Source organism: Gopherus flavomarginatus, chromosome 24, assembly GCF_025201925.1.
Source record: "Gopherus flavomarginatus isolate rGopFla2 chromosome 24, rGopFla2.mat.asm, whole genome shotgun sequence".
NCBI lineage: Eukaryota > Metazoa > Chordata > Testudines > Testudinidae > Gopherus > Gopherus flavomarginatus.
In genome coordinates, this window is record NC_066640.1 from 10,941,396 (window position 1) to 10,963,219 (window position 21,824).

The window sequence follows — 21,824 nt, forward strand, 5'->3', positions numbered from 1 at the left end:
CTCAATTTGTCCTACCAGCCTCTCCCATGGCCCCACTTCACAAACTGGACTGTCAACAAGGGGCCAGCAGCCACAGTCTACCAGCTCCTCCCCATTTCCACAATGCACCGGGTTTCCTGGTTGCATTCTCACCCTTTCAGGGCACAGCTGAGTTTCTGCTGTTGAATCCTAACAAACAGAGACTGCCCTAAAAGCCAACCAGCAATGGGGCCTTAGGACAACAAGTCAATTTAGAGGAGTCACCAGCACCGTAGCCTGGCAACATTAAGCAATGGGGAACCAGTGGGACACAGGGCAACTCCAGATTTAGTATGAAGCAGAACATACCCCAACAGTCTGGGTAGAGGAGCAGTGGAGCTAAGCTGGAGAAGTTAGGGAAGGGTCCATAGGCTGATTTTGCCAGGAGATCCAAAGACTCAGAGCCCAGATAGGTTTTGGTTCTCGCTGCATTTGCCCCAATGGTAATACACTATGGCAGGGATATATGGAAGGCCGTCACTTTTATATGGATCACCCTAATCACAATGGGATGACTTGCACGTTGGCCTGTCATTACACATCCTATAGCAATGGTGTCAAACATACAGCCCCTACCCAGCATGGGACATGTGTGGCCCACGTGGAGTTTAAACTTTCATTTTATAAAAAGGTTTCTAGCCCCCCCGGTTATGAAGATAACCTTCCAAATATGCACCAAGTGAAACTGAGGCAGCGGTGTCTGCCTGAGTCTGCAGCAAGCCTGAAACAGAGAGGTACGTACTTCCTCGCTTACCATTAACCTGAGTGGGGCGATAACGCACATGACCAATGACACTTTAGATGGCAGGGTAAATTATTTCTGGTTTTAGCAGATGAGAGGAGGGGAAAGGGAATGGGAGCTGGATCCACTGGTGGGGGACTGGAAGTTACTGAAGGGAGGGAGAAGAGGTGACAGACAGACGGGAGGAGAGATGGAGAAAGGTGGCTGGAAGAGGAAGAACGCCAACCAGTCTTAACCAGGAGCATATTTCCCTTAACACAATGGCAAGGACTGAATAAAAGTTTAGTTACAACATAAGGGCATCAGGGGGGAGTCGTGTTAGTCTGTAGCCACAGAAACAATGAGGAATCTGGTGGCACCTTAAAGACTAACAGATGCATTTGGGCAGAAGCTTTCGTTGGTAAAAACCCACTTCTCCAGATGCATCTGTAGTCTTTAAGGTGCCACTAGATTCCTTGGTGTTTTTAACATAAAGGCCAGATCCTTCCCTTGACCTTTGTGCAAATCTCCCCTTGAGCACAGTGGTGGCTCCGCTGTGGAGCGAGGCGAGTATGAAGTCCTAAAATTTGCATGCTGAGCCACAGATCTTAACTAAAGGTATAAGCCAGGCCCCCTTGCCCCCCTGCCCCAGAGTCGGAATAAAAGCCTTCCCATGAAAACTAGGTTAGTTGGGTCAGTACGTGAGCTGGCTGACTGCCACTAGACACCTGGGAGAGGAACAGGAGATAGCTTGCCGTTGTAATGTGTAATCCGGAGCACCACTTCCCAGGGAAAGGATGACAGACGTTTATTCCCCCAATCATCTTTTCAGCTCTTAGGACGTTTTAGTTTTGCTACAACCAGATTGTTTGAAACCTCTGGGCCTGTTGCTCCACCTGCTGGCCACACACACAACTGCAACTGAGAGTTTGCAGGGTATGACAGATTCTTCCTGTTAAAAGCCTCTCATTACTTGGGGCTAGTCCACATTACAAAGGCTTTGGGCGAAGTCCCCAAGGGGAGATGCAGGTTATACCAGCAAAAGGAGTTCTTCTGTTAAACCATCTCCCCGAATGACATTAGCTATACCAGAAAGTCTCTCTTGCAGTGTAAGATGTGTCTACATAAAGCGTGTTGCTGGCAAAGCCATGAGTTGGGGGGGGGGATTTTTTCCCCACTCCTGACATAGCTACATTGGTAAAACCTGTCGACCTGGCCTTGGAGATGACAGAATGCTCATGTGCCTTGCCACACGGTCCCACCCTGGAGAAAAAGTCTCTCTCTGCAACGAATTCCTTACCCATCTTCCTTCCCCCCTGTGAAGGCCTTCAACACACATTGCATATCACACATCCATTGATCTTGGCTAAGACTCCAGGATTCCTTCTAAGACCAGACCATTTCAGTGTAGCCAGCTCTCAAGAGATTTTTTTCAAGAATCCACCACTTAACTCCAGAAATAAGCTTCTACCTCTCACCCTGAAGACACATCATTCAGCCTTTTCTGTGGTTTGACAGCTAGATTTCCCACCTGGCTCTCCCTGATGACTGTGCAGCCTGAGCTCAGTTAGATCCACACACCCATGGAAGACCCCAGAGAAGCACTATGAGATCAGCTGCTTCACTTAATCCTCCAGCTACAGCTTGTGTCACAGCCTTCCCTTTACATGGGGCAGGTCCCTCTATCCCACAGGCAGGCCGGGAAAACCCCCATCTACACAGGTTCCTACTACAGATGCCTTCAGAATCACACCATCTGCCACTGAAGCTGAAGTTTTAAAGTGATCAGAACAGTAAATGGAATATGTCCTGCCCCGCAACCCATGAGAATGTAACTTTGAGCATACTTGCTCTGACTTCCTCCCTCCAGAATGGATCAGATTAAAAAACCTAATACCAAATCAACCCCCCCGCCCCCCAGATCAGCAGGACAGAAGTTTCCACCACCACCCTCCCCCCAGCAAACCAACTCTTGCAAGGAAACCGATTCACAAGCTCCTGGGAATTTTTAAAGCAGCTGTATTTTGAAGTAGCTTTGAAATACATTTTTCTCAAAAGCGTCCCTTGCTCTGTATTTTATCTGATCACGATGGTGTTTGGCTGGTCCTCACTCTGGTACAATTCCAGTCCTGCAGCCAACACTCCGCATCCAGGGTGAGAGAAGGGCAGGACTGCAGGGGTTGGCAGGGGGGTAGAAATACAAAAAACGAACAAGGATGCTGCAGTTTCTATCCCGCAGCGGACAGCGCTTGACGATTTGCAGGCTGGCAATGTACACGGGCGTTGGTCAGTAGGAACCCAGTGCCAAAGAAGTCACCGTGTACCAGCCTGTGGCACACAGGGGAGGGAACGAGGGCACAATGATCTCAGGGCAGGCTGCCCTGCCACTGGGAAGGTACAGTACAGTACTCAGACGAGCTTACCCTGTATTTATCCACAAATCATCCATAACTTCTTGTTGAGCTGAAGTGTCCATTTATTTAACAGCAGTAATAATTTAAAATTATAAAAACCCTTTCGGTGTTGACTATGAGAAGGGTGAAGTTATAAAGAAAACAAAGGGACAGTGGCAGGGGAGGGAGTTCACATTTTCTCTGGCAACTCCCTGACCCTCACTCGCCCTCCCCACCTGGGAATCCTCGGAGCAAACCAGATTTTGTTACATTGTCATTTTAAAGGTTCAAAACTTCAAAGCATAAGGGAGGGAGGAGCGGGGGGGGGGGGGGGCACAATATAAAGAGCGGAATCTCAAAACCATACAAACCACCGTCCCCCAGCTGGAGTCGCAGCCAATCGCTCAGCACCTTGGGTTTCCAATTTGTGAAGCTTAATGGCCTTTCATGGCAGTTTTAAGAGTCCACGTGGCGACGCGATGAATTCAGAGAACTTCCCCCCCACTGGAGAGCCTGAGGTGTCTCGTCTCTGAAGAACCAGGGGCCTCGTGAGGGAATTTCTGGGTTTCAGTTCCCCCCATTGCTCCGCTCCGGAAGGCCCTTAGTTTCTTATGTTGGCTAGGGAGGAAGGGCTATGGACAGGGAACGCGGGACAGGGGCTGGGCTAGGATTCATGAGTTGTTTGACGAGTTTTCATTACTTGGTGAGCTGGAGGAAGAGGAAGACGAGGAGGAGGAGAAATTCATCCCCGTGAGTCCTGGGGGATTCGTGGCTGTGTTTTGTCCACTTAAACTTTTCCGGCACACGGGGCATGTGTCGTGCTTTCGAGATTAAAAAAAAAATCGAGAGAGAAAGGATTAGACATAGGACACGGGAACAGTGCGAGTAACAGCCAGTCCCACTGCTGACTGCCTCCTTCTTCAGAGGCAAAAGGCTGCTCACGCTCAGGCATCATCAGGATATAGAAATATTTCCCAATGAGAACCGTATAATGGAACACGTCCAGAGTATAATATTCCCCTTGCATCAAAGGGATCCGCATGCTGGTATAACTAACCTGTTCCAGCCAAGGGACTATACAGCCATTGTGGAATAGATGATTGCAGGGTAATTGCCGGACGTTTTCACCGAGTGTGTAATCCTCTTTACATACAGGACACTCGAGCCCGGAACCTGCGAGTCACAAAAAACACAACGCTAAGAATCAAGAGGGCTGACCGGGGTATCATTCATTCACCACTTGGGAGCGGAAAGAGCGCTGCCATTTCAGAAATCCGGTCAGAGCTGCCCAGCTTTGAAAACTCGCCACCGACACGCTCCAGCTAACCTAACTGACTCTCTTTATTCCTGACTTAGCTCATCGGGCAACTCAGTCTCCCTAGCACTGGGGAGAAAGCTACTGCCTCCACAGCTTCTGCCACTTGGGATAGCTGCCTGCATCCCTCCACTGTATTCCCAAATTCCTCTCCTTCCTTACCTATATTTTCTCTCGTACCCCCTTCCGCAACATGCTGCTGCCAGTGTTTCATGTGCAGGCTTGGAAAAATTCAATTTTTATTTTTAAATGTCAATGTCACTGTACACACAAACCCACGAGAAAATATTTCCATCAACAACCATCAAAATGTACACACCGGGAAAGAAAGAAAAAGGCTGTTTGAGAACCTATTAGAATTTGAGTTAAGGAAACGTACCTGGTATATTTTGACATGGGAGGTCGACAATTTGTATTTTAACAATTATAAAACTAACTTTGTGATTCTCAATTAATACTGTCATTAAATAAGTATTGTCCAATCCCTCCCATCGTTCCCCACCATTGTGAAAACTGAACTCAATAAAAACTGAAAAAAAAAATGCTTAAAAATAGATAGTATAAAAACTAAAAATCAAAGTCTGCCAGCCAGCAAACACTATTCACTGCTCCCAAGAGATGTTTACACGCAGTGGCTGCACCAGCGCTGACCGTTTCAGGAGAATTTCACACAGCCGCAGCCCCACCGGGTGCATTTTTATGGCTGTCTCATCTAATGCTGCTTATAGCCCTTCCAGAAGAGCCAGTGGCAGAGGCTTGCAACCTGACCAGAGCCTGACTGCAGGTGTCAGATCAGGCATGAAAAGAACTTGACGCTTTCACACTCGAGTTTGGACTCTGAGGAAGCAAGGGAAAGATCCGGTTCCCTGTCCCCAGAGCTGTGGAGGTGGCAGCAGGTGGCTGAAGGAGTCGGCGGACAGCGGCCCGGCTCTGCCATGGAAGGGGCACTTCTCCCAAACAGGAAGGCGGGCAGCGCCAGGATGCAGAGAGCAGGCTTGGAGTGCACCAGGAGCCCATGCTGTGCTGCTGTGCAGGTAGGGGTGGGATACAGATATCACAGCAGGCGTGGGACGATGCTGGCTTAGCCAGGCTGGTGGGCTGGATTCCTTCCCCTCCTGCCTGCCTGCCAGGAAACTCTGCAGTCAAGGGCGCTAGGGCTGTCTGAAGCTGCTGCCAGGCAGCTGAGCTCCCTGCAGGGGCATGCCTCAGACTGGACTCCCCTGTCCTGTAGGAAGGAGACCCAGCAGAGTGTTACGTGTCATGTACCATTTGCACCCAGCAGTGGCACGGACAGAACCTCCTGGGGGGTGAGTGGAGTGTGGGGGTGGAGACCAGATGGCGTAGGGCTCCTGGCCCAGAGTCCGGCACAGTGTACGCGAGAGCCTTGCTACTTGAAACAAAACCGATGGGACCACCCAACTACAAGCATCAGGTTTGGGTCAGGTATGAAAACAACACAACAGGTTCGGCCTGAGCAGATCTCTATGCAGTGAGAAGCATGCTGCTGGCTGTGCTACACCACCACTCCTACCAGTGGCACTACAGCAGTGTGAGATTCCCCTAAAAAGCGACAGTGCCCAGGAGATAGTAAAGACCTCTCCTTTCCAAGACAGGCTGTAGACTTGGGAGACGGAGACAGTCCCCCAACTTCTATGCGGGCTCCAATGTTTATATGCGTCTAGATACATTAGCTGCTAAAGATGGGGCAGTTAACTGCCTACTGCAAACATATCAGCTTTACACTGCTTCCGTTCAGGCAGGAGCATGAGAGATAGCTGTGCCTAGTCCTGCCTCTGGAATTCTTTAGCCCTACGACAGATTAGCAGCCAACATGAAAATCCCAAGGGAAAAACCACATGAAAGCTTTGCAAAGCTCTTTGTTGGACGACTCGCTGAGGAGGCAGGGGACGTACCTACGTGTTCCTCTGTTATCTGAACGGTGGGGAGTGCTTGGATCTTTTCTTTGTCTGCTGGAGGGGGGCCAGTGTTTTCAAATTGATTTAATAACTGAAAGACAAAACGCCACATGGTACAGGAAAACGACACCGGCTGGATGGTACATAGGATTTGTTAGGCCAAGGTATCGAGACATGTAACACAGTGTCCTGTCACCTGTAACCCGCTTTTACTGCTGGCTAACTCCTGATGCTTCAAATATTAATTCCCCGCCATGGAGCTGTGCACCTTTGCAGAGCCGCACCGAGGAGAAAAATTCCATCCTGACCTCCGAATGGACCAGCTGACAACCCTCAGCATGAGATTTAACATGCATATAGACGGTGGGACCACAAGTCTTAAACCCTGGTCCACAGGGCTCTTAGGAGCTAGTAAGTTCCAACCTGCCACCCAGGGACCTGCTAGCAGTTGCCGGAATAGAAGCCCCCTGGCAGAGGACTCCAGTCCTGGAATCTGATTGGCAGAATGCTGGAGGTCCTGACTGGTTCACAACTTCTATATAAACCCAGCACAGGAACAGGAAGTTGTGCATGCAACTGGGATCTCCCTGCTTTGGACTGCTTCCTAATTCCTGACCCCTGCTCCAACCACTGGGTCTAACCGCCCATGCCCCAGTCATGACAATTCGTCTTAGAACTCTCCAGCAGTGAATTCCACTTGCCGAACACATGCTACAGGAATTATTTCCTCTTAATGTTTTTAAATTTAAAACATTGTTCCTGCCACAAATTTAATGGGTGCCTTTGTTATCAGATAGCATGATGGGAAGGGAGAAGGGTAGATTCTTAGGCCTGGTCTACACTACACAGGGGCGGGGGGAGAGAAATCGATCTAAGATACGCAACTTCAGCTACGAGAATAGCGGAGCTGAAGTAGATGAATCTTAGATCAACTTAGACTGACTTACTTCGCATCCTTGCGGCGCGGGATCAACGGCCGCCACTCCCCCGTCGACGCCGCCTCTCACCTTGGTGGAGTTCCGGAGTCGACGGGGAGTGCGTTCGGTGATCGATGTATTGTGTCTAGATTGATCCCCGATAGATCGATCACTACCTGCCGATCTGGCTCCATTCCAGTACCAACCACTGCACATGAGCATCCCCCAGTGGCATACACACAGAACAGGTGCCAGTTTTACCTGTGTAATAATTGCATCCAAGCCATTGGCACCCCAGGCATAGTCCATTGGATTCGAATGCAAGACTCCCCTTTAAGAATAAAGACAACAGAGTTTTAGTCTCCACTGGGACTACACGCAACCAGACCTTTAGGTAGAGGAACCCGTAACTCCAACTCACCAAGGGCCTAGTCCTAGGTTTGGTATTGTTGTAGGTGCAATAATGCCATTAACCAGCTGCTGTATAATTCTGAAAGACAGCAAAATCAAGATCAAAGAACTATTAGGATCCACTAAATCCCACAAACAGCCCAGAAGCCCAGTGTGGCTAGGAAATACTGTGGTACCAGCAGGGGGAATGAAAGGTAAGACACAGTATCCGGCTTAAGATGCAACTGCATCCTAGTGACTACTTATTTCTCACCACAGGGCAAGTCGAAGGATTTTATTCAGAGAGGAACATTTTCCTACACAAAGGTAGGAAGTGGACAGTGTCTCTGGGATGTACGTAGAGAAAAATCAATCCTACTCTCTAGCATAGGCCTGGGAGGCAGCAGCATTTCCAACTGCCAATTGCAAGGAGCAGAGAAATTCACCAGCGATCGGACACATCAGCTGGGTTTCATGCTGCTTTGCCCAGAAGGAAAAGAATCACAGCAGACAGATGCTTACTCAGTCCAGGGCATCTTTTAGTTAAAAGCTCACAGGTGTATTCCCTTCTTTGTGGTATGACCTATTGTAGAGTACAGGTAAACCACAGCCAGCAAGTCAATTTCACTCAAGATACAGGCTTGATGAGGGTTCTCGTCAGGCTGAAATTTAATCTCCCAAAAGCAGCTGTTTGCATGGAAAGTAAGACATCTGTGAAGGAGAAGAACTCGAGCCAGGAAGTTTTTAGTGAGGGACTAGTCCTCGTGAATGGATAATACAAATGTTATGGTTCTCAGCTAAACCACGTTAAAAAGAAAATCAAGCCCTGGCCACTGAGCAGAGCACTAGAAAGCACTTCTCACCCTTCCAACGTTGGGACTCCCTCGTGCCTGCCAGTGGCACGCCGCGCAGTGAGACGGGCTCGGGGCTGCCTTGCGCCATATCTGTGCCGAGACTGGTGTTCTCTCTCCCGCCGGTTCTCGGAGTCCCTGTTGTCTTCAGACTGGCCACTGGACCCAAAGGCAGGAAACTCAAAGCTGTCATCAAAAATCCCAAAGGCGAACTGGCCATAGCCTTGCGGCAAGGTAAATAAGTGCTGATCTACGTTCTGTAGTGAAGAGAATTCAAGGCAGATTGGTCACAAGGAGCGAGCTTTTACTTCTAACAACAATATTCAGGTTCCAACAAAGGCCTCTGTGATGAGACAAAGCCAGACTCTGCAGACCGCCTCCAGCATCACAGTGAGGGCTCTGTGCGGAGAAGCAGCACTGCAATGAGCCGACAGCATCGGCTGAGATTATATTTAGGAAATAATTATTATTTTTCTGATACCACTGTGCGGCACTGAGGCTAACTGCTGACTCTTTAAACAGAGGTGGGCAAACTATGGCCCATGGGACTGTCCTGCCTGGCCCTTGAGCTCCCAGGCAGGGATGCTAGCCCCTGACCCCTCCCTCGCTGTCCCCCTCCCCCACAGCCAAGCCACCACACGGGCAGCGCTCTGGGCGGCGGGGTTGCACGGTCCTGCCGAGCAGAGAGGCAGTATGTCTAGCTTCAGCCGGGCGGCCCGGCTGCCAGACATGCTGTTCTGAGCAGCATGGAAAAGGGGTGGGAGGTTCTGGGGGGCAGTCAGGAGATAGGGAGCAGGGCCGGTTAGATGGGGAGGAGGTTCTAGGGGACGGACGGGGGCGTTGGATAAGTGTGGGAGTCCTAGGGGGCCTGTCAGGGAACGGGAGTGTGGATAGGGGTCAGCGCAGTCAGGGGACTGGGAGCAGGGGAGTTGGATAGGGGGTGGGGTCGATCAGGGGACAAGGAGTGGGGGTGTGTATGTGGATTGGCTGGAGGGTCTGAGGGGGGTGGAAACTGTGAGGTGTCGGATGGGGGGCAGGGGCCAGGCTGTTTGGAGAGGCACAGACTTCCTTACCCAGCCCTCCATACAGTTTTGCAACCCCAATGTGGCCCTTGGGCCAAAGAGTTTGCCCACCCCTGCTTTAAACAGTGACCACAACATGCCCAGATAAACAGTTCAATATACCACAGCCTGGCTCCCCCTAACAAAAGCGGGACATGGGGAGACTCAGCTATCCACCGAGAAGAATGGCATATTTAGAGAGTTCTAGAAGCAGCACTTGGATGATATTTGCCCCCAAACTTTGACAAAATCCAGGGGACATCATCAAATGATCTGCCTGTGGAAAACTTTCAGATGCAATGGCAAGAAAAAAGGAAATCTAACAGAGGATGGGGAGCTACTATTACTCACCTCAAATGGATGCCTGCTCTGATCACTGGTTGATGCAGAAGAGCTGGAACCATTCTCAGCATTCCTGAGAAGAGCGAACAGCATCGGTTAGCCTCAGATATGCTGACTTGTGACGGCGTGGGGTCGATGGAAAGCCTTTTGCAGCAGAGGGAAGCAAAGGATGGGCTCTCGGGAGGGGCAGACAGCACAACAGTTTACGAGTTGTGCAAAACCATTTCACAGGCAATACATGATTTTCTCAGCAGCTGCTGTTTTCCACAATTGCTCATGTATTTTTTTTTCTTGCTGTTCCTTACTTCCCTGAATATTCAGATCTTTCCCCCCTCTTGTTGATTGCCTTGTGCACATCTCATGAAGCTGCAGAACAGTAACTTTGCTAGGGAAGACCCACCTGTTACATCAGCCAAGCATTCCTCTACCCACTCCACCCCTAGGCAACTCAGCTACATTCTCCAGAGCACCACAAGGGTAAGATTTAGGATGCCAACATCACAACGATGCAAACACGCTTAATGCTGCTGTTGCAAACCCACTCACCAGTCCTCTTTTCTGCACAGCAAAATCACATGACCAGTCAGAGAATATGAGTTAGCAAATGATTACAAGAGAACTATTAACAATACATAGCGCTATGCTTTCAAAGAGCTGTATGAACGTTACTCCTCATGGCTCACGCGTGTGCTAAATGTTATCTTGGTTTTACAGCAGAGTAAACTGAGGTTCAGAGTGCCTGAGTGACTCTACCAAGGCCACAGCAAGTCACTCTCAGAGCCAGGATTAGCTAGGCACGATTTCTAGCTCCATCTACCAGACAATGCTGCCTTTCAGCATGGAGCGATGCCTCTGCATGGCCTTAGAAAACCTACTGCAATCCAAAGGTATAACTAACGCACACTTGATACAGTTGACATAGGCAGAGACTTACTTATACATTTAAGAACAAATAAGTGAACTTCTTTCACATCTCGTCACCCTGCATTGTTTAAATCTCAAGGCTACTCTCTCTGCAAGTCAAGACCAAGAAACACATTACGTGTAACCTGCACTGGCAAACGCACCATTATAGCCAAAACAGGTCAGCGTGTCTACATATTAAAGCATTTTTTACAAGGCAAAAACCACATCCTGATCACATTCTGTATAACTGTATCACTGCTTCCTGCTGTGTGTATGGGACAGTACAGTGGTTCTCTAATTTTTGTACTGGTGACCCCTTTCACATAGCAAGCCTCTGAGTGCGACCCCCCTTATAAATGAAAAACACTTTTTAATACATTTAACAGCACATAAATCTGGAGGAAAAGCAGGGTTTGGGGAAAAGGCTGACAGCTTGCAATCCCCCATGTAATAACCTCACGACCTCCTGAGGGGTCCCGACCCGCAGTTTAAGAACCCCTGGAATAGTGGGTGTTTCTTCACAGTGGCCTCTGGGACATCATACGCTTTCTCAGATTGAGGGGGGAGGGGGGAGCTACCCCCGATTAACTCACTGCTAGGTGCCATTGTCTACATAGCAGAAAAACGGTCAGAAATCAGCTACTGTCATGCTTATTATTTCTTTTAAATTAATATGTGTATTTTGTTCATGCCTAAGGACCAACCAAGATCAGGGCACGATTATGCTGGGCACCCTGCAACACAGAACAGTACACGGTCCTACCCTGAAGAGCTTACAACCTAACTAGACAAGACAGACGCAGAGTGGGGGAAGAGGTGGAACATACAAGCAGAGTAAACAACGTGACGGCAGCAAATGGAATTTTAAATTGCATGGTGGATGTTTTTTTGGGGGGTGGGGGAATTAGTTAGCAGTGGATCAGTTAAAAGGAAAGAAAAGTGCAAGGGGATGAGAGGTGAAGGTATGGAGTGAAGCTAAGATGAAGAGACTGTGGGGAAGAGAGAGGTTTGGAGCAAGCAGCCCATCAGCACAGGACAGAGAAAGTCCCAGCAAAACTGCAGAAAGTTCTCTGAATGTCCACAGGTCACTAGCCAGGATGTCAGGCTTTCAACCATCATGGTTGGGAAACATAGCTGTGGACACAGACTGTGTGTGGGTTAAGTATGTTCCAGCTTTGAAAAAACCAAGCAAGTTTTCACTGAGAAAAAACAAATATCGTTACAGGCTGTCCAACTGGTCCCTTTAGTTTGTAACACCTCTCACCCCAGGAAAAGGAAACAGAACAGAGAAGATTCCAAGTTAACGTTCACGATATCCTTCAGGAACAGCACATTACCTGGGCTCCTCCGGAAGTTCTTCAATAAAACCAGATTCACACCTTGGGCAAATATAATCCTACAGAAGAGAAAAACTACATGAGAAATGCGGGTGCTAGAAAATAGTTACAGATAGTATCTTCCATATGGAGAAATGGAGAAAAACCTTGCGTTCCAGTCTCAAGGATGGATGTTACAGCGAGCCAACAGGCATAAGGCACAGAAAACCTGACTGTGCGCTCAGAATAATACTCTATAAACTAAGAGGTGAAGTCAGGCAGTGCGCCACTCCCCAAAGTCCACCATGATTTAAGTACCAAAGAATTCACTGTTTTGAGCCACCTGGCGACAAGCAGGAGCTCTGAGTCCTGGAGAAGGAGGAAGCCATCTTTACGGATTAGATATGGTAGGACATATAGCACTGCAGCCCCATGCAACACCGGGCTCAAATTATTCATATTTAAGGGAACTAACTAGAAATTGGTCTTCATCGTGCAGGCCACACCAACTTTCACAATGAAGACCAACATGTAACAATACGTGAAGTTAACAATTCCAGAGAAAATTCCAAACGTCATAACCTCACTCTTAATCCTGCTCTACTTGGGGAAGGATAGTAACTACAAATATAATAGACAGCCTTTCTACCTCACACTTTCTGGAGCATTCTTTAGTTTCCAATAGCAACTGGGAAGGTTTCAGGAATTCTGGCTGGACTTATTTTGTGCCATTTATGACGGAAGGCTACAAATGCCAGAATTCCACGCTTGTTTCTCACCTTTCTGTAAAAAGAATCTCTACTTAACAGACTCATGGGATACAGACACATGGCTACCTCCTTCTCTATCCACACTGTATTACACGAACCAGTTTTAAATGCTGCATAAAACCATTTCTGGCATAACAGTTTCCCTAGTCAGTAGGAACAGGGCACAACTGTTAACAAATCATGTTTGAAAAGCATTCTGTTATGCAGAGATTAGACTATAGACCACAGAAAGTCAAGCACCCTTTATAACAGTTTTAAAACCATTAATGTATGCCAATGTTCCCTCTAATTTTTTACATCCATGTGTGGAATGAATTTGGTTATGTGCACCAATATGGAAGTGATGTGTGGTGGGGGTGGGGCCAAGGGGTTTGGCGTGTGGGAGGGGGCTCAGGGTTGGGGCAGAGGGATGGGTTGCAGGGGGTAAGAGCTTAGACTGGGGGTGTGGGCTCTGGGGTGGGGCTGGGGATGAGGGGTTTGGGGTGCAGGCTGCCCCGAGGGGGGAGAGGGGACTCCCTCCAGCCCTCTCTTGCCGCAGCAGCCCTTGATAGCCTGCTGCGCAGCCATGTGGAGACACAGCATAGAAGGCACTTGGGCTTCCATCACACACTGGTCAGACAAACTTAAGCCTGAAACTGTTTGGAGCATGGTTTAAAAATGGTTCAGATAATGCTGGTTAACCCCCAGCACAGACAGAGCATTAGAAAAAAGACAGATCTTGATGTAGTCACAGGTAAAGTGAAAGCAAAACCACTGGATTTCCTGGCAAGGCAGCATGCGTACGTGTTGATTTTCAAATGGCTTCTAGAGGACAAACTGTCAGAATGAAAGAGAAACAATGTGGAGTTACAGTTACTGCCAATCCTCATGTCAGGAAAAACTAAGAGGAAAACAATTACTAACAAGAGCTGGGATTTTTCACCACCCAGGGTATGTCGACACTGCAATTAGACAACCCAGCTGACTCAGGCATGTGGGGCTGGGGCTAAGAGGCTGTTTAACTGTGGTGTAGACGTTGGGTCTCCGGCTGCAGCCCTGAGCTCTGGGACCTTCCCACCTTGCAGGGTCCTAGAGCCTGGGCTCCAGCCAGAACCCAGATGTCTACACCACAGTTTAGAAGCCTCACAGCCCCAGCCAGCTGGCATGGGCCTGCCATGGGTTTATAATTGCAGTGTAGCTATTCCAATGGAGGCTTCAAGGAGACATAAGGGGGTCATTCTGCAACACAAACACTAAAATAACCTCCCACTCTGCATGCTCATTAGAGAAAGCTCGTTCCATCTACCTCTATCGCTCCAAATTAAAGCCTGGAATTTTTATAAAGCTCAAACAGACTGCATGTTCAGAATCAGGAGTCCTTCTCAGAGGAAGGGTCTTCTACACTGGCTTTTCTTATTTAGTTCCAGCTTTAGTGAAGCATTTATGTTTACTGACTATTGATGATTCGATTGCCTCTTTGAGACAGAAGAAACTCAAAGGGCTTAAATTATATGAAGGAATCACTTGTCACTAAAATGAGCCCCCACAAATCACTGCATACAACAATGCATATACAATACAATGCAGCTGAAGAGAGGAAGCGAAGTGTACCATGACCAGTTTGAACCCGACAGGACACTTTGGTCATTTATATTTTGCCTACCCTAAGTGGAATTTGCTAATTTCACTAATATTGGGTAGCTGGCTTATCTGAGTTTATCTTTTAAAAAAATGCAGATGCTGCTTCCCCTATCACTTTTACTTTCAGGATTGTCACACCCACTAGAACAGGGGTCAACAACCTTCAGAAGTGCTGGGCCGAGTCTTCACTTATTCACTCTGATTTAAGGTTTCGTGTGCCAGTCATACATGTGAACGTTTTTAGAAGGTCTCTTTCTATAAGTCTATAATACAGAACTAAACTACTGTTGTATGTAAAGTAAAGAAGGTTTGTAACATGTTTAAGAAGCTTCATTTAAAATTAAATTAAAATGCAGAGCCCCCTGGACCGGTGGCCAGGACCCGGGCAGTGTGAGTGCCACTGGAAATCAGCTCATGTGCTGCCTTCGGCACAGGTGCCATAGGTAGCCTACCCCTGCATAGAACATGGGGCACGTCTACATTAACCTGCAGCTTGAACTATGGTGGTGTGAATAGCAGTGAGTACCAAAGTGCTGTGGACACTGCAGGCATGAATTTAAAGGTCCCAAGTCCAAGAGAACTAAATTAGTGTGAACTCAGGATCTTTACACTTGCACTTAAAGCGCCCACACGGGGCAGTTACAGCACAGCACTTTGGTGCACTCTGCTATTCACAGCCCTTTAGTCCAAACTGTGGGGCAGTGTAGTCAAGCCCAAAGATATTCCATTAGGAGCCGAGCTACCCAATTCCCAAAAGGAACAGGATGCAAGTGTCCTGTGTTCACCCTGCTAAGAAGTTTGTGATTCCTCCCCAAGCCATGGGGGAAAAAAACATTGCAAGACCCTAACTGTGCTCAGCAACACCCGAAATCCATTTGATCTTGTCTCTATTCAAGAGAATAAGGAAACAGCAAGACACCACCCACCTGTAGGTACTGCCCCTGAATACCAATTAACAGATGCAGCTGCTTCCTCTCCCCCATGAAACTCTCTTTAGATTTGCAGTCATGTTTCTACAAACTACCCGCAACTTGTATTTCAGATGTGTTCCTACCTAACCCAAATGCCTCACAGGGTCAGAATGTACAAAAAACTGGATCAGTCTCTCTCCCTTTGAAATAAACTTCAGCCAATGTCCTCAGTTTCCATCAATGCCTCACTCATAAGAATTTACAAAACCAATCTCTTGCTTTCCATGCTCAGTACCGTGAGCCTGATCAAGAGAAGCAAGTGATTTGCTCTTCTCAGCTTTCCTATTAGAGGGATATAATTCTGCCAACAGGCAGTTCTGAATACAGCAATCAGCAAATTCTTTTGCAGCTGGAACAGCACAATTGCCAAAGTTTGTGGCTCCTCAAACTGTTAGACTCTTTCCTTTTGTAGCACACGCAGCACCAGTTCCACTCTGGCAACTTCGTTTGCTGTCAATAAAAGTGACCTACCTGATTTGGACCTCTGAAACAACTAGTTTCTTGAGCATCAATCAACTGGGCCTGGATTTTCAGCATTGAGATATGTTAGGAGATGACAACTGTTGCGTTCACCACCAAAAGGATTGCTCCAGTTGTTATAGGAAGCCCAACTTTGCATATTACACAAGGCGAGTGACCAATAAGTCCGGGAGGAAATATTTTGTGGGGGAGGGAGGGGTGACAACCAACAAATTCCCTGTCCAAACCTCTAAAAGCTCAAGAGTAGTTAGCAGAAGCATATCAGCCTTTTAGCTCTTAAAATTGTATATAAATGTAAAATATAAATCCAATTGTTTCAACCCGGTGAAAAACTGATCAGCTCTACAAAGGGTTCATTTCAGCCACTGCTCAAGTGAAGGTATCCCCTAAGTGAAACAGCAGGTGTTTAAAAGAATGCAGCCACATAACATTGTAGGAAGAACTGTAGGTAGGTGGACTAATTACCTAAGCTGGAATCTGGTCAAGAAATCTATCTTCAGCACGTTTTGAAAAGCATTATGGAATCTCTAATGGGACCAAAGATTAAAGGCCTCAGTTTTATGTATTTCAGAAACAGCACTTTCAGTTGCTGACTCAGAAAGATGAGTGCCACCAGCTGCATCACCACGCTGGATTTCCTCAAGGTCTTCCATTCAAGCAACAACCAGCCTGTCCTTGGTTAGTTTATGAACCAGTGTCTGACATAAGTCCAAGGTGGCGTATCTAGAAAATCTTGCTATAAACATTCTCTTTCCTGATTTGAAAATAACAGCCAGCAAAGTTTTCACCAAATAAATCCTCAGTGCAGTGGCTATCTGGAAAGCGGGATGCTCAAATTAAAGCCGGCAGGCTAAACGTGCTTTAACAAAAATGTTAACCTCCCAGTTCAACAGTAGTTTGTCGACATATCAGGGGAATCCCTGCTGTCACACGTGAAAGAAAATGACATCCAGTTAGTGAGTCTGAAGCTGTGGTTAAAAATGGCCGTTACAACATAAATCAGACTAGAAAATAAAATCTAGTGTTTGACAGTCACACCTAAAAAAATCTTCTCCATATAAAGGGTTAACCAGGTATATTCTCTCTCTCTCTCTCACACACACACACACACACACACACACACACACAGAATCAAGCATCAGTGCACACTGGAAGGTTTTAGCAGCAGCTGAACAGCAACTGATTTAAAGGAGACATTTTGCTTTATAGTTAAAAATGATTTGACAGCCTTCTCAGCAGCCTGTTACAATTACTAGACTAATCTACACACCCTCAAAATATACAAAAAACTTGTAAACTTTCCTCTAATTCATTTTCAGAAACACTCCTCTGCACAATCTACTGGCACTAGGTGTAAAGTCTGACACGAAAAGATCGTTTGCTGTGGTGTTGTAGCTGATAGGAGAGGGACAAGGTGAGTGAGGGAATATCTTTTATGGGACCAGGTTCCGTTGGTGGAGACTACATGCTTTCAGGCTACACAGAGCTCTTCATCAGGTCTGAGGCAGAAAAAGAGACTTGTGTATCTCAAAATCTTGTACACTTCACCAAGGCTATGTATACACTAGAAAGCTTAGAGCACGGGACTGTACCAACGCAGCTGCACCGCTGTAAGAACTCTCGTGTAGCCGCTCTATGCGGATGGGACATAGCTCTCCTATCAACGTAATTAAACAACCCCCAAAGAGAGGTGGTAGTTATGTCGGCGAAAGAAGCTCTTAGGCGGACATAGCACTGTCCACACCAGCGCTTCTGTTGGTGAAACTTACGTCGCTCAGAGGGGTGGTTTCTTCCACACTCCTGAATCACACAAGTTACACTGTACTGACAAATGTGGTAGCGTAGATATAGCCTAACAGAAGATAGATTTTTGGTAGGATTCTGCAACTCAGACTTTACAGCTGGGAGTTTCAAAGAGACCCAAGGGAGTTAGGCACCCAGTTCCCACTGAATTAATAAGAACTGAACACCTAACTTCCTTTTGCTCCTTCCAAAACCCCAGCCAAAGAGCATGGTAAAAGTGCTCTTTATCACTATATAAAATGCTATAGATTTGAACACGCAGAAAGAAGATTTGAAAAGTAGTCCAGCACAACCAACCAACCATTCACAGCCCTGTGAATTACTCTAGTAAAGAGACCGGTTGACAGCAACACACATTTACAATACACAGTGAAGCTCTGGGATGATTTTTAAATATGAATTAAACTGGATTATTGTTGTACACAATTTAAAAAGACTTCCCTAGAAACAAATACAACACCGAGAAGCCTCATGGTCTAATGGCTAGAATAGGGAAGTGGGTTCTATTTCCAACCTTGGCAATGGTGTTTTTATGACCTTGGGTAAATTTCTTAATCTGTTTGAGGGCTCAATTTCCCCAGTAATACAGGAGTAATATTTAGCAACATGTCTAAAGGACCCTGAGATGTTCAGCTCTAACCACTCTACTAAAATGTCAAGTATTATATCTGGAACTCACTCACTACTAAGTTCATGGCACAACTTGAGTTTTCATTGTACACCACATCAGCAAATGAATTTCAATAAAGACAGAAATTCTATTGCAATTAATTTCCTGGCATGATGTTAAGAGTTTCAGGACAAATAAAGGCTCAGCATCAAGGGAAAAGCTCATTAACTTCAAAAACAAACTTGATGGGCTGATGACATTTGGCAACTCATTAACAGAACACATCTTGGCTGGGTTTCCTACAAGTCATGGTCAAACGTGTTACTTTATCAAAGTCACTTTCATGACAATAATCAGCACTTTATTCTCACCATTATGGGGGGAGGGTGTTTATCTCCTAACAAGTAAAGATGCATGGGCATTTTAGTTGGAGGTTAAAGCACACTGTTAAAGCACTAGAGCAAGTGTAAGAAACAGTCCTGTGCTGGACAGTGAAATTATTGTGTTTGCCTCACGATTGCCCGTTCCTACATTCCAAAGCATTACTTTCTCTAGGGGTTACACTCCGCTTTTCTCCACTGACTGTTAATAGAAAATCTTCCTGATATTTGCTGGAACTCTCTCACACCCCCTAGGTTTTTGTTTGGGGTTTTTCTGGTGCACATAGTGTAGAAAGCACACACCTTTAATTTGGAAGAATGTCACTTAGAACCTCTCCCTCCACCAAAATGAAGGCAGTGGGGCAAGAAAAACCCAGAGGCATGGATAGGTGCCAGGAGACAGCCCCTCTGGGTGTCTGGTGTAGGGAGCGTTGGGGTGGGTGCATCTTTTAATCAAACGTTTTGCAGCCTAAGTCACCCTCCCAGTCGAGTTGTCCCAGTTCGAAAGCCTGGGGGGAAAGGTGTGTGGGGACAGCCACCGCCTCGCAGTTTAACAGTCAGCAGAATCCCACTCTTCCCCACCACCCCAGAACGTGGGGGGGGTCCCCTTCGACCTGCTGCTCCCCGCCCAAGAGCCCCCAGGGCCCTTTGCTATCTGCCCACCCAGGAAGAGCCAGGGGGTGCCCAGTAGGCTAGAAACTCCTCGCCTTGCCCAGGACAGAGCCCATCACCCTCCCTCCTGGCTTCCCCACACCCCGCCCAGTACAGCCTCGGGGACCCATTTACACCCCGATCCCGGCCCCTTCCTGCCCCCACTGCCCCAGTCTTATCACTCACCCCCCCAGCGACCCCCTCTCAGCCCCCCACCCCCCCGGGCCCCTCAACCCCCCCGTCCTCCCCCTCACCAACTGCCCGGCCGCCCCCCTCACCGGCAGGCGCGGAGCGATCTCGGCCGCGCAGCAGTGGCAGAAATACCGCCCCGGCTGCGGGGAAGCCTCCGCCATCTTTCCCCGGGGGCGACGCACGGCGCGGCTACGGCGGCCGAGCAGGCACGAAAAGGGGCTCGCGATGGGACTGGCGGAAACGCGGATCGAGATGGGGAGGAGCCTCTGCGGCTCGGGGGCGGGGCTGCGGAGAGCCTTGGGGGCGGGGCCTCTGGGAGCCCACAGGGAGGGGGCGGGGCCTCTTTGCTTTGCGGGATGGGGCGTTGAGTCTCCTCAGGGGAGGGTTGAGGTTGGGCGGGGGGAAACCACTGGAGGGCATAGCCACGCCCACTGGGGCTCCTGGGGAAGTGGGAGGGGCTAAAACCATTTTGGGAGGAGGAGTTAATTGAGGAGAGGGGGCAGAGCAGGAGCACTGGGGGGAGAACTCCCCATCTATAGTCTGTGTCCCCTCACTGTACAGGGCCATGGGGTGTAGGGGCAGCATGAAGGAACAGGGGTTTGCATGGGGGCGTTGGGGACTGCACAGGGGTATGGGGTGTATGGGGCTGCATGGGGGCATACGGGACTGCACAGGGGTATGGGATGTACTATGTAGGAGGCTGCACGGGGGCATAGGGGACTGCACAGGGCCATGGGGTGTAGGGGGCTGCATGGGGGCATAGGGAACTGCACAGGGGTATGGGGAATAGCGGCTGCATGGGGACTTAGGGGACTGTACAGGGTGTAGGGAACTTCACAGGGGTATGGGGTGTAGGGGGCTGCATGGGGGCATAGGGGACTGCATGGGGTACGGGGTGTACTGTGTAGGGGGCTGCGCAGGGACGTAGGGGACTGCGCAGGGGTATGGGGTGTAGGGGGCTGCATGAGGGCATAGGGGACTGTATGGAGTGTATTGTGTAGGGGGCTGCACAGGGACGTAGGGGACTGCGCAGGGGTATGGGGTGTAAGCGGCTGCATGAGGGCATAGGGGACTGCACAGGGGTGGGGTATCCCTCTACCTGTGCCTGTTGGGCTCTGTGGGGTCTGCACAGAGGCCTGTCTGCTTGTTGGTCTCAGATACAAAAGACGCCCCCCACGACAGTGTCTCCCACTGCCGCTTAGCTTCAACACCTAGAACAGCCCGGTGCTGACACACAGCGGTGGGAGCGGCTCCTTTGACTGAAGTGCCGGGGCTCTGGTGTCTGGTGCCGGGCTCGATTTTCCACTGGCGAACGTGACGCTCATCTCGAGGTGGCTGCTCAGCACCAGCACCCCCCTCACATCTGTGGGTGAGTTTTTCTCTGTAAATGTATGCTTGCAAGCACAAAACTGACTTCATCTGCCACTGAAATGCAGCCACCTCTGGGGTGGAGTGCAGCAGTTGACAACCCCACGGCAAAGCCGTATGTTGGTGAGGGACAGGAATTGAAGGAGTATTGGTAACTGGATGGAGTAATATTTCAACTGCATTCTGCATAATACATATTTTATAACTTACACTGTGGAAGAACAATGTTCTGACTGATAGGAGAGCTTACTCATGGCGTTACTACCAGTTTGTATCGTTGGGCTCGCTGGTGCCCACAGAGTTCCATAATTTAGCTAATGTCTGTTCTCTTCATTAATACAGAGGTATTTCCATGGAGACTACATAGTCCAGCATGCTTCTGGTCTGAAATCAATAAGAGCATTGCATGCTGGGATCTGCAGTCTTCATAAGCTGCACCTGTGTGTCTTCTCAGTCTAGCCTAATGTGAGTCAGTTAGGAGAGGTACTTGGCACACAGTGGGTTATGAAGGCAGGCTTCAGCTGAGCAAAGTTTGTTAGCCACTGCAGCCAGTACATCCTCCTCCTTCAAGGGACAGATATGTTTCCAGGGGATGACACTTCACTGAAGATGGATTTGACCCAGTATCTGTACTAGAGAAAAACTGGCTGTGGCGTGCTGATGCTGCCACTCCAGCACCTGTGCTGTCAAAGAGTATTTTTTTGCTATGGTGTTCAAATTCCAATGCTGTGTGCTCATGTTCCTAGTACTTCTGATGGCACTGGGGTTCATCTCTCCCTTGTGCCTGGCATGTTAGATAGCTGAGAAACAGTTAAAGCAAATTCCCCCATTTT

At 48.4% G+C, this 21,824-nt stretch overlaps 1 protein-coding gene across 1 annotated transcript; it reads right to left on the minus strand.

Annotated features, from left to right (window-relative positions):
• Nucleotides 1–2,741: 2,741 nt before the first annotated feature.
• On the minus strand, nt 2,742–19,831 carry RNF126 (ring finger protein 126). The gene is made up of 9 exons (XM_050934156.1): nt 19,710–19,831; nt 12,168–12,226; nt 9,934–9,997; nt 8,534–8,778; nt 7,702–7,770; nt 7,542–7,611; nt 6,361–6,454; nt 4,190–4,305; nt 2,742–3,953 (listed from the first exon to the last, which is right to left on the minus strand). The coding sequence occupies exons 1-9, from the start codon at nt 19,782–19,784 to the stop codon at nt 3,804–3,806; spliced, it is 942 nt and encodes a 313-aa protein (XP_050790113.1). The 5' UTR covers nt 19,785–19,831; the 3' UTR covers nt 2,742–3,803.
• Between the last annotated feature and the right edge of the window lie 1,993 nt (nt 19,832–21,824).